Source organism: Eubalaena glacialis, chromosome 5 (assembly GCF_028564815.1).
Source record: "Eubalaena glacialis isolate mEubGla1 chromosome 5, mEubGla1.1.hap2.+ XY, whole genome shotgun sequence".
In the NCBI taxonomy this organism is placed as follows: Eukaryota; Metazoa; Chordata; class Mammalia; order Artiodactyla; family Balaenidae; genus Eubalaena; species Eubalaena glacialis.
Window position 1 is genome coordinate 88415816 of NC_083720.1, and position 12327 is coordinate 88428142.

The 12327-nt window shown below is 30.4% G+C and overlaps 1 protein-coding gene across 4 annotated transcripts in view; it reads right to left on the bottom strand.

The window, feature by feature from the left end:
* UBA6 (ubiquitin like modifier activating enzyme 6) overlaps window positions 1-12327 on the bottom strand; it is a 104376-nt gene that overhangs the window by 32169 nt on the left and 59880 nt on the right. For all 4 annotated transcript variants that reach the window (XM_061191425.1, XM_061191424.1, XM_061191427.1 and 1 more), the window contains 8 exons: window positions 11299-11366; window positions 10510-10588; window positions 9309-9389; window positions 5742-5819; window positions 4045-4226; window positions 2380-2485; window positions 741-830; window positions 422-502 (listed from right to left, as the gene is read on the bottom strand). In XM_061191425.1, coding sequence (XP_061047408.1) covers window positions 422-502; window positions 741-830; window positions 2380-2485; window positions 4045-4226; window positions 5742-5819; window positions 9309-9389; window positions 10510-10588; window positions 11299-11366 — 765 coding nt within the window. The remainder of the gene's footprint in view (window positions 1-421; window positions 503-740; window positions 831-2379; window positions 2486-4044; window positions 4227-5741; window positions 5820-9308; window positions 9390-10509; window positions 10589-11298; window positions 11367-12327) is intronic.

Consider the following 12327-nt stretch of genomic DNA (forward strand, 5'->3'; position numbering starts at 1 on the left):
TGTGAGTCAAACATGGTAAAATATTTGCAACTCCATATAGTTTGACCAAATTAAAAATGAAGGGTTATTTGTGACCTGCTAACTTCGAGATTCCTCATATACTTACTATATACAATATTAATGTATAATCTCTGTTTAAGGAGGTAAACTATTTATAGGCAACTTGAAAATAAGATTACACTGACATAAAGTGTTGGGGTTAGCAGATGCAAACTACTATATACAGAATGGATAAACGACAAGGTTCTACTGTATAAGACAAGGAACTAAATTCAAAATCCTGTGATAAACCATAATGGAAAAGAATATGAAAAAGAATGTATATACATATAACTGAATCATTTTGCTGTACAGAAGAAATTACCACAACATTGTAAATCAACTATACTTCAATTAAAAAAAAAAGTGTATTGATTTTTACCTTTAAGACTTCTTCTGCAGATGGATAGGTTTGCCAAAATTTGTTAAACAACGAAGGCTTGTAGGAAAAGGAACTTTCAAACTATAAGGGAAAAGAGGAAAACACATTACAAATAAAAGTATGTTTAAAAGTTGGAAAGATCTGATGAATTGGGCAATTGGGATTGACATGTATACACTGATGTGTATAAAATTGATGACTAATAAGAACCTGCTGTATAAAAAAATAAATAAAATAAAATTCAAAAATTAAAAAAAAAAGTTGGAAATATCATCTTTCCTACTTCAAAGAAAAATTTCTTAAAAAATATCTTTATTACCTTATCTCTTGCCCATTGTATAGTGTGTTCAATAGCAGCTGGAAAGGATTTTAGGGTACAAAATGGTATTTCCTCTTCTGGGGGATCCCGCTATTTTATAAAATATGACAACAGTTAAGAGAAGCAATGATAATTTTTTATGGAATGAATTTACTTGAGTGTTTTAAGACCATTAAAAAATAAAATTCAAAAATAAAATAAATCCAACATTTTTTAATCTTCTTTATCCTACACATTAACAGGAAAAGTTTATTCTTTTGACACTTAACCCACGTGTTTATAGCAATGTAACAACAAACACGAATTCTATTGTCACTTATTATCTGTGCACTCCTTTGGTATCATGTAGTACTCATATAGCAGACTATCATATATAATTACCTTTTTTTTTTCTCCAAGTATCAAGGTGACATTTAATACTTTAAATATTCCGCATTTTGCAAAGTAATTCAAGAATTCCCAATATAGTGCCCACATACCGTGAGTTTCTTTCTCCAGGGAGAAAAAATATTTGTAAGCAGGAATCGTATGTTCTTGATGCTTGGTATAGTTTCTTGCAGAAATTGTGTATTAAATAAATGGCAAATGTCCATGTTGTGTCATGTGAAAAAGTACCATTGAAGAAATCCATATTCTCTTAAAGGGTACATTTGGTACATTTAGTCTTATTGGCTTACCCAATCTAAAACAACTCACTTTGTATCTCTTTACTTAGAGATTTTATTTTAGTGTGTTGATCTATAAAATACCACAGAATATTTTATAAACCAAAAAGGAAAGCCAGATGGAGTATTCAATTCTAGTTTTTCTGAGTATGAAGTTAGAGAATATACGTATAGGAGAAGGGAAAGATGTGGCAGAATGAGAGAATCAAGGGAACTTTCAGAATTTTGTAACATCCCCTACTTTGAAAATCTTCTAGTATGAGCCCAGCATATCATGATTTTCTCCACCTAATTTCCTTCAAATCAAACTTATCAATTTTGTCTATTATAGTGTTTTTATTATATAAACTTCTGATTGCATGAGAGTAAAGGGGAAAACAAATTTTATTAAAATTTAAAAAATTTTCTAAACCAAACATATCCATTAAATAAAGGGATATTTATGCTTGTAAAATAATATTCTTCTTTCAATTTTACAACTTGGGTTGACCTTTTTTTTAAAATCCCCAAGCCTACATTTCTTAGACCAGTGATTTTCAAATTTGGCAGTATCTCAAAATCACTTGTGGAGGTTAAAAAAAAAGTTACACCTATATCATTTGTATAAAATATATGGTTATAAATGGCTTGGTCCCTCATATGGAGAAACTGAGTCTTCAGTAAGATTTTGGGTGGGTCACCAGTTCAAAGGTTGCTAAAAACTAATTAAGCAGCTCTGAGAAACAAACAGTAAACACAAGAATAATATTCCAGAAAGACCGGAAACAAAATTTTGATGATTAAAAAAATAAGTTCAGCTACATTTAAAAAAATGTCTATACACATATGCACAGACATCATTGGCAGATCAAAAACAGAAGGGATTAGGAATGCTAAACCAAATTTGCTGACTAATGAAGAGAAATAAACCATGAGACATAAAAATGATGAGATATAAAGAAGAGATATTTACTTTAAAAAACTGGTTCACTTACATGACTATTATAGGATTCAGTTAAATGAGGTACAATAACTTCAGTGTGTCCCTTAGTGCCCATTGTTCCAGAATCTAAGAGGGGCCGTAGATTTGCTAAGCAACGGCTATGTGAAAAGAAAATAGGTAACAAACATAAAAGTGAGCAGTAACAGTGTAAGCACAGGACAACTTACCAATTTCTACTGACCATTTCACATGTTGATCACTTCTTGGATATAACACTTTAGGAAACAGATACATGACCACCAAACAACCCATTTATTATTACCATCCCCTTCCTCCCACAAACTTTGTTGCTCACCCTAGCAATTTTTGTCTCTACCTTCCATTCCCAAAGTTTGGTAGTTTTAGAACAAGACACATTACGTTTATCTTGTTCTAAAACTCCTACACAGAATGGATAAACAACAAGGTCCTAATGTGTAGCACAGGGAACTATATTCAATATCCTGTGATAAACCATAATGGAAAAGAATATAAAAAAAGAATGTCTCTATGTGTATAACTGAGTCACTGCTGTACAGCAGAGATTGCCACAACATTGTAAATCAACTATACTTCAATAAGAAAAAAGAAAAAACAAAAAAAAACTCCTATCAAATTTTGGGCTTCAACTTTTTTTCCTCTGGGTTAACTCTTAATGTGTTACCCTTTCTTTTCTTGTTTTCTATTTCTTCTTTGGTTATTTTCCGACTATAAGTTCTACCTCACTATATCTTTTCAACATTTTCTTCATCCCAAACCTTCTTTCTCAATACTTATGATACCTATATTCAACACACTTTAATTTCTTAAAGTTTCTTTTTTGCCTTTCTCTGCTCAAGTTTACAAACTTTCCACTGTACTCTCAACTGGTAAATTTTCCTGCTAATAAATCTGCTCTAGCACCCTAACATTAGAGAGTCATACAAAGATATAAGAAAGATTATGTAAGGTGTATATGTCATAGTCATTTATTCATCTACTTATTTAACAAATATTTACTGAATGACACCATGTATTGGGCACTGAGGATAGAGTGATGGGAAAATAAATAATAACTGAATAAATGATTTAGTGAGGAAACAAATATTAAATAAATGTGCATGTCAATAAAAAATAAGTGATATGAAAGAAAAATGAGTGCTGTGAAAGATTGTCTTAGGAGGATCTAATTTAGAATTCAGGGGTTAAAGACAGTCTGTTTGAATAAAGACATTCAGGCTGAAACTGAAAGGATGAGAGAAAAAACTAAAGGAAGTGAAGAGTAAGTAGGCAGATTTGAGGTCAGGAGTTTTAGAACAAGATAAACATAATTTCCTGAGGTTGAAGGAGAGCATGTACAAGTCCCTGAGGTGAAAAGTGTTAGATGCCCCCACTGTAAGAAATGAAAGAAAGAATGTGTGGCTAGAATAAGGGGAGCCAGGGAGAAATAGTAAATTTTAAGCTGGAGTGGTGGACAGGTGGCAGATACTCTATGAAAAATGTTTAGGCCATTTTAAAGATTTTTAATTTTATCCTGTCTCTAATGGGAAATCATCAAAAGGCTTGGGTTCAAGGAGAACTATAATAGGAACATAAAGAATAATCAGAAAATTCAGTAACTTTTCCATAAATAGGTATGAGAAATGAAGTGGAAACAAAAGAAAGACAATTTCTATGAACCTGAATTTCAAGAACATACCTGTCTACATATCTCCTGGCTTCCACATTATCTAATGCTGTAATAATTATATCCTGCTTAGTATAGAACTCATCATTGTAAATCACCTCAGTGGCTGGACATACTTTGTTCAAGTGTGCATCTATCTTTAATTGAGGATTTATTTTCAGGGTTGCATCAGCAGCAGTATAGCTTTTAGGTTTCTAGACAAATAACATATAAAAACAGAAGAAATAAATGGTAAACAGGAAAAATAGACCATGATTGAACTTAAAACATTTTTTATATGAAGAATAACATAATGAGACCAGTTTTCATTTTTAATTTGTGGAAATTACATTCATCGTGGTCATGCTGCATTTAGTAATGCACATTAGAATTAATAATGCATACATTATTAATAAAAATATAAACAACCTCTATTTTATAGCTAAGTGCTTTGTAATTCTTAAAATATTAGTTAAAAGTCTAATTAAAAGTACATTTTTCCCTAGTAATGAGGTTTGAATCGAGTAAGTGCCTAGAAAAAAAAATGAGAACACATTCAGTAAAATATTAGAAATCCAAGTTCTACAGAATATGAACTCTCAGAGGTATGGTAACTTAATATCAATATTTTGGTACTAAAATCTTTAAAAAATTTTACCATTTCTGGATGGAAATATTTAAAAAATTATATATGTTTCAGTTTTATAAAAAGAGTACTCTTTCTTTTCTTTTAGAGTTAGTGATCATTTTTAAATCACTGGTGTCATTTCAGGTGCTATCAGTTTATTTGGGAGTACTGGCTCTGACACTAAGTATCTATAGATCATTCAGCTTGAACGAATGCATCTATTGTTAGACGGACATGTTTTTACTTCTCAGTGTTATTAGCATTCATACATACAAACTGTAAACTTTGTTAGAAGTGTAAAACAAACAGGCTTTAACAGTTCTTTTATAAGTAAAATGCACAAAGGTCAGTGAATGAATCTTATCACATAAATTTTAGTTCATGAGAGACCCTGTTACTTAGTTCTTTGTATTTGGATAGGTGAGGTCATTCGGTTAACTATGCCACTATATAACTATATAAAAGTATGTTTTAATTACTTTTCTGTTCATGACATTTCTTAGTTTACTAAGATTCTCAATGAGTTGTAGAACAACAAAGTGAAAAAAATTTCTAAAGAGCAAATTTGCTTGACTGACTAAATTGTTTCTTTTACTGACTTAAATATTTTGACCTTCATAAAAAAGAAGACTGAAAATAAGCATTATTTTATAATAAAAAGGGATGTTAAATAATCAAACAAGATCAAAAGAGCAAAAAATTCTCAAACTTTACCTGTTTTGTAATAAAGGTTAACAAAAAAGACAGTGCCAAATTTGTCACCTATAAAAACTTCAAATTAGGGAACCTGTTTTTATATCCTAAGATGTTTCTAAAATTAAATACATAGATACATCTTGATTATAAAATGAAAAAAATACTGCCCATCATTCACAACTCAGATTTTAACACCCAAAATCAATGCAAAAACTAATTTTTATATTAAAAAATTATATATTGTCTCTATTGTCATTCCCATTATTTGATAATTTGAGAGATTCTAGTAAAATAAAGAAGACACTATGCTTGTTCAAGCACCATTTTCTATTTATAAAAAGGAAACTCTCTTCTTTTTTGTATAACATAATAGATGATTCAAATTTGAAACAGTGTAACAACACACCTGTATGTGATGAGGACGAAATAGGAACTGTCTATTCAAGTTGGATTTTTCTATCAAGTCAGGATCTGTTACTGTAACCTAATACCAAGGAAAAAAATGGCTGAAATTACATAAGAGATAAATTTAAATCTACTTTGCTTTTCTCTGAATGACTAAAACTCCCACAAGTTATTCTAAATTATTTTGGCTGGTGAAAGTTATAAGAATACAAATACTCCAAAACTGGTTACCAATACTACTGTTTTTACACTTATATTTAATGATAATGTTTAGCATAGGAACATGTCAAACAAAACAGCTGAAACCAATTGCAACTCCTACTCAAAACTTTTTTTTAACTATTCGTAACAAAATAAAGGCTTAACATCACTATCACATTTTAGAAATGTAATGGATTAGCCATAGAGGAGTTAGCTCTTCTTTCTATACATATTTATTCTCAATCTCAATTGATTGGGAAAGAAAGCCTGCACGTTTCAATTTGAAAGGAGCTCTTGCTAAAGCAGAGGTCTACAAACTACAGTGCAGGCAGGCTGCCTGTTTTTGTAAATAAATTTTACTCAACACTGTCACGCCACTTTATGGCTGTTTTCATACTGCAATGGCAGAGCTCAGCAGCTGTGACAGAGCCTTAAGATCCACAAGCCTAGAACAGTTACAATCTGGTTAAGAAAAAGTTTGCAGACCCCCATTCTAAAGGATGCAAGATTAAACAGATCCAAGATAATCTAAAAAGTACTCATAATGCATTTGCCACTTAAGCTAGTATTTGTAAAAGATTTCACTAGAAGCAGTACTTCTCAGAGTGTGTTCCAGCTGTTACATGTTGATTTGTATTCACAAACACATTCACTTTCTTTTAGCTGGCATTTCCGATATATATATATATAGATATGTGTGTATATATATATATATATATATATATATATATTCTTTGTTTTGTTTTGTTTTCAACAGTTCTTTGTAATTACGTGTTAGAGGGTATCTCTTTGAAATGGGGGAAAAAAAAAAGCACAGAAAATGTCCTTTAAGAAAAAGCTTAATCAGCGTATACCTATTGTGATTCCTGATTAAAGAGCTTTTTCTTCTACCTCCCCCAACCCTACTTTTTATCCACTCTTTTTTTTTTTTGTTGTTCTTCTACTGGATTGATCAAGTATTCTTGATTCTAATCCTCCCTCAACGCCCCTGTCAACCCCTCACTGAACTGATTTGGAAGTTAAATCTCTATTTTTATGTGGTGATATTCAAAATTTTAACATGTACATGTGACTTAAGATCTAAAATTAAAATCTCCATCTTCCTCCTGAACAATTGGAGGATATTTGAACTCTCCCTTCTATTTTCCATGATATCAATGAACATTTTACTAATTCTTAACCAGCCCACCCCCAAACTGGTCAATATTTTAATTAAAGGTTTTAAAAATCAATGTTTATTTAAATCTAAGAATGTTGATAAATGCCTCTACTTACCCTTGCTTCACACATTGCCTATATTAATCTATAGTTCTTTCAGTGAGAATAAGCAGTAATCTTTCATCATTTTAATAGTCAATTATCTTTTTTTTTTTTTTCTCTTAACAGATAATTTAGCTGGGTATAGAAATCTAGGTTGATAATCCCTTGCACTATGAAGATATGCTTCTCTATCTTCAGGTATGCATTTATTGCTGATGAGAAGTCTACTAAGTAATCTCTCTTTTTATCTTTGCTTTTGATTTGTTTGGGATTAGTTTACCTTTTCAATCTGAACACACTTGTCTCTTCAACTCTGGAAACTTGTCATTATCCTTGGAATATATTACTTCTTCTCCCTTATCTTTATTCTCTGGAAATTATACTACACTTATGTTGGACCATGCAAATGTATCCTCTTTCATTAAAAAAAAAAGAATCTTTCTGTACTATATTTTGGGTATTTATCTTCTTTTCATCAATTCTCACTTCAGCTATATTTGAATTTTAAGTTCACTGATTATACAAAAATTCTTCCTTGGCTTTTTGTGAAAATTTCAGTGCCTTTTTCCCTCATGTTTCCATTCCTCTTTCTATGTCTTCGGTCATTTTTAACTTTACAGTTTGTTTGTTCTATTATCTGTAGCACTCCTATTACCTATAGTTCTTACAGAGCTAATTCTTCTATTTTCATTGGCTGATTCTTCCAGGTGGTACCTTTTTCTAGTAGACTGTCATTTTTCATTGTGAATTGTCTTGAATGGATGTTGATTTCTCTGCATAGTCCTATGTACTCTCAGTGTGTAAGTATCACCATGATGCGGTTTTGCATTTGTTTTAATCAGAGCTCTAGAGGTTTCAACAGCCCTAAATTTGTTATATTCACTTCTCTTCTTGAAGTTTTTATATGATATAATTTTGGACCCCATACACCAGTGTGGTGCAGCTCTGAGTTATGATTTCTCACAAATGACTTTCTTTCTAGTTAATGTATTGGACATATATTCAAGACAGAAACACTTGTGAGTCACCACAGCTTTTAGCTCAGGAATTAATTTCCCTCTTGGTTCCTGGAACCTGGGGATTTCTCTTTCCTTCCTTCTAGTTAGTTTGGCTACATATGTAAACACTTTAAAAAAGAATAATTTATATAGCAAGACTATGCATTTGCAGTAGGCTAGAAATCTGTCCACATTAACTTATCTTGTTTTGTTACCTGAAGTAAGTAGGTTTATTTACTATAGTTCTCTTCCTGACTTTTATATGCTGATATGTATTATGAATTTCCAAGGAGTAAAGTAGGTGATATCCAAACTTGTGTAACCAAGGATTTTTTTTTTTTTAAGAAATACTTTAAAAACTACCAGAACTAATAGTCATTTGTGGAACACAATTTAGGAAATGCTGAGCAGGAGTAATATAACTGTAGGACATCTGCCTGTAACTGTGAGAGTAAGTTTAATAAACTATAAAATGTGAACTATTAAATAAATTTTAGTCATTTAATTACTATTAGTCACCATGATAAATCTATGACATCACCACTGTAGTGTACATCTTAAAGGCAAACAGCATCAATGAAATACATTTTTATTTAAATATATGACATGGCTTTCCAGTTAACTGCCATTTATCATCTTAAGAATTTATATTGTATACCAAAGTTTACACTACTCACTCTTCTTTTGATACTCACCAATTGAAACAATATCTGAGTACTCTGCAACTTTCTAATGTTAGCTTCTCCCATCTTAAATATTTATTTAATAATAAGTAGTATCTAATAGAAATAACAGTATTAATGTGCTTTATTTATTGTTTGAAAAGCCCTTTCACATTTGATCTTCATAATTATATTATGAGGCAGGTAGTACAGATAACAGTTTCATAATATTAAAGAAAGAAACTGAGGAGCAGAGAACTCAAGTTATTTGTCACAAGGTCACATACATTTTGAAAAATGTTCAGGGTAGAATCAGAATCTTCCAATTTCTAGCCTAGTGGCCCTATCCTCAAAAATCAATACTTCAGATCCAGGCAGTCAAATACGATTCAAAACTGGGCAGCAAAAGAAATATAAATTTTTAACTCTCAAGGATTTATATCTTACCATTCCCTTCTCTTTGCCTGTGCCAACACCTAGCAAAGCAAAATTTTTTAACATTTCACAGCCTATGGCTCCACATCCTACCTATGGAGAAGAAAAATAAAATGTATCAGATTAAATAAAATTAAAACATCTACTTACTAAAGAGCAATTTCATCTTAAATTTCTTCAAATGCTAAGTTACAATAAATACGTACTTTTAAAAATAATTTGAACTTTTAAAGTAACTTAAAAATCATTTTACTTTAAAATATTTAATGGTTCATGATATCATTATAAGTGTCTCAATTAAAAAAATGTATAAATCATAGAAGGAAAAGCATAGTATTTATAATTCCTTTAAAAAGAAGACATTTTAATATTCCACACAAAAGCCAAAGTTCGAACTAATTTTTTATATAAGATGGAAACAAACAGCATGAAACAGTGCATTATAATTAAAAAGATTACTTGTTTATAGACAATTTTCTAAACTCATTTGATGAATATAACTATTCTAAGACTTTTAAGTAAAAATTAATAATAAATTCTACATGCACGTAAAAGCTCAGGAATACTGATTTTCAAAGTATTATTTAAAAAATGAATAATAAAAATCAGTAGTACTTTTAGGACTGATTACAATAATTAAAAAAAATAAGTGGCAGGAGAAGTCGTCTTATGCTATTGGGGAGAGCTTCCCTGCCAATGCACTAAGACATTTAAGAAAGACAGATCCACCTACATATTCCTACATTTGGTAAGAAAAAACAAAAAAAACCCCAAAACCCACAATTTTTAATGTATTTCTAGAAAATCATTTAATGTTCAAAACTATTATACTCGTATTTTAACTTTACACGTACTAATTCTCTAGATGATGGGTTGGCAAACGTCTTCTATAAAGGGCCAGACAGTGAATGTTTTCAGCTTTGTAAGCGATATGGTCTTTTTCACAACTACTCAGCTCCACTATTATAGTATGAAAGAAGCCATAGACAATATTTGAATAAATGGGCTTGGCCGTGTTCTAGTGAAACTTTATTTATAAAAACAGGCAGCAGGATGGATTTGGTCTGCAGGTACAGTTTACAAATTCCTGTTTTAAACGCTTCCTGAATGTCTACTATGTTAGAAACTGTACTCAAATTTCCTTTAATAAATTAATTTGATATACAATAGCAGTTTGACTGTACTATTTATTCTCATTATTATTCCTACTTACTAAAAAGATATTCAAATTTTGTAGCTTCCGACACAAAGTGTCTCCAATGCAGGCTCGTAAGGCATCATATCTATCTCCTCTGTAGAAAACAATATAAACCAAGAAAATAGAATGGCATAAAAAAACATTATTAAGATTAGTTTCATTGTTGCTAGTACCAATATAATGAGTTTCTTCCAAACTAACAGATAAATTATCTTATTTGAAAGAGAAGAAACTTCATAAAGAAATCAGTTGTTTCTTTTTTCCATTTGACTTAATATTCTAAGTCCAAATGACTTAAGTGAAGGTCACTTTAGTTTATCTGGAAAAAAATCCTTAAGGCAGGGATTTTTAATAAAGGTTTGTAGAGAAGACTATGGTTGGGCTTTGAAGTTGTTAACCCACTTAAATTGAAGGCAGAACTTTGGGTTATGTGTATTTTTGGGAGAATGAATTCATAAGCTTTTATCAGGTTCTCAAAGAGATATGTGACCCAAAAGGTAAAGAATGACTGATATAAATAAAAGCTGCAGGTAGCAATTGTTTTCATCTAAAATCAGAATGGTGTTTTGAAACCTAACCATTCTCATGATATAAATTTAACACTTTATATTCATTATTTATAAAGTGGTAAAGAGATACTGCATTATTATGACACAATCTCTAAGTAGAGAAGAAATGACTGCAGAAGTGAGCTAGGAGAAAAGACATCTAAAACAAATGCATGTTTGCACAAAAACTCTTTTAATCTAGTTGCTTCTTATAAACATACAACTAAGAAAAAAGCAACAAAAAGGTCAGTATTACCGTGGGAGAAATTCTTCACGTTCAGGTTTGCCTAGGGATTCGACAATATCTGCTGCTTCAATATATAACTTAAAGTAGAAGATAAAAACATAACTTACTATGTAGAAAACTAAATTGCTAGAAAAAGTAATTATCTTCTGTAGTTATTTAATGATCATTAAAGAAAACAATGATAAACATGCTGCTTCAGAGTAAAATAATGGATTAAAAAATATAATTGTTTCTTATGCAATAAACATTCCTTACATTCTTTCACTGAAACAATGGTTAAATCTGGAGGAACTGTAAAAAGATATAATTTGATTCATGTCATTTAGCCATCTTACAGATGATATATTCTAATATTAACAAACAAAAGGAAATTTCACCTCCAAATCTATTTTTTTTATAACTACATAAAAACTTCTGGAAGCGTCATTCAATTTCAGCTACATTTGAATAATTTCTTTACTTTTGATAGGAAAGTACCTAGTCCATATTTAGTTTCCAACTTGGAAACTATGTCGTAATTATTACATACACTACAGAGGAAATGGTCTAGGAAGCCACAATTTCAGCATTTAAAATAATATCAAGCAGAATTAGTCCAGGTTAATGAAAAAAACCCCTGAGTCTCATTCTCATTTTCATTTTAAGTAACTTATATGGCTAAAAAACGTGAACATGACCATGAACATGAATAAATGGTTATTTATTTAATTACAACATAGAATCTATATTAATAACATAATTTATATTCCCCATGCTGCTAATAGTTATATCTAAACCAGACTTTTACAATTGAACTTGTACACTGTGTTAAAATAAACCAAATAATCCAGCAGCAAAATAACATTAATTAATAGCATCTATAATAAATTTACAAATTTTAATTATTAAAGCTAAATTTAAACTTTTTAAAACATAAAAAACAAGATCAATGTTATATTCAAATGTTTAAAATTTAAAAAAAAATAAAGGGCCTGAAGAGTATCCTTTGATACACTTTGCCAATTACTCCTTCTGGTAATAGAAACCAGGGTTTTTCCA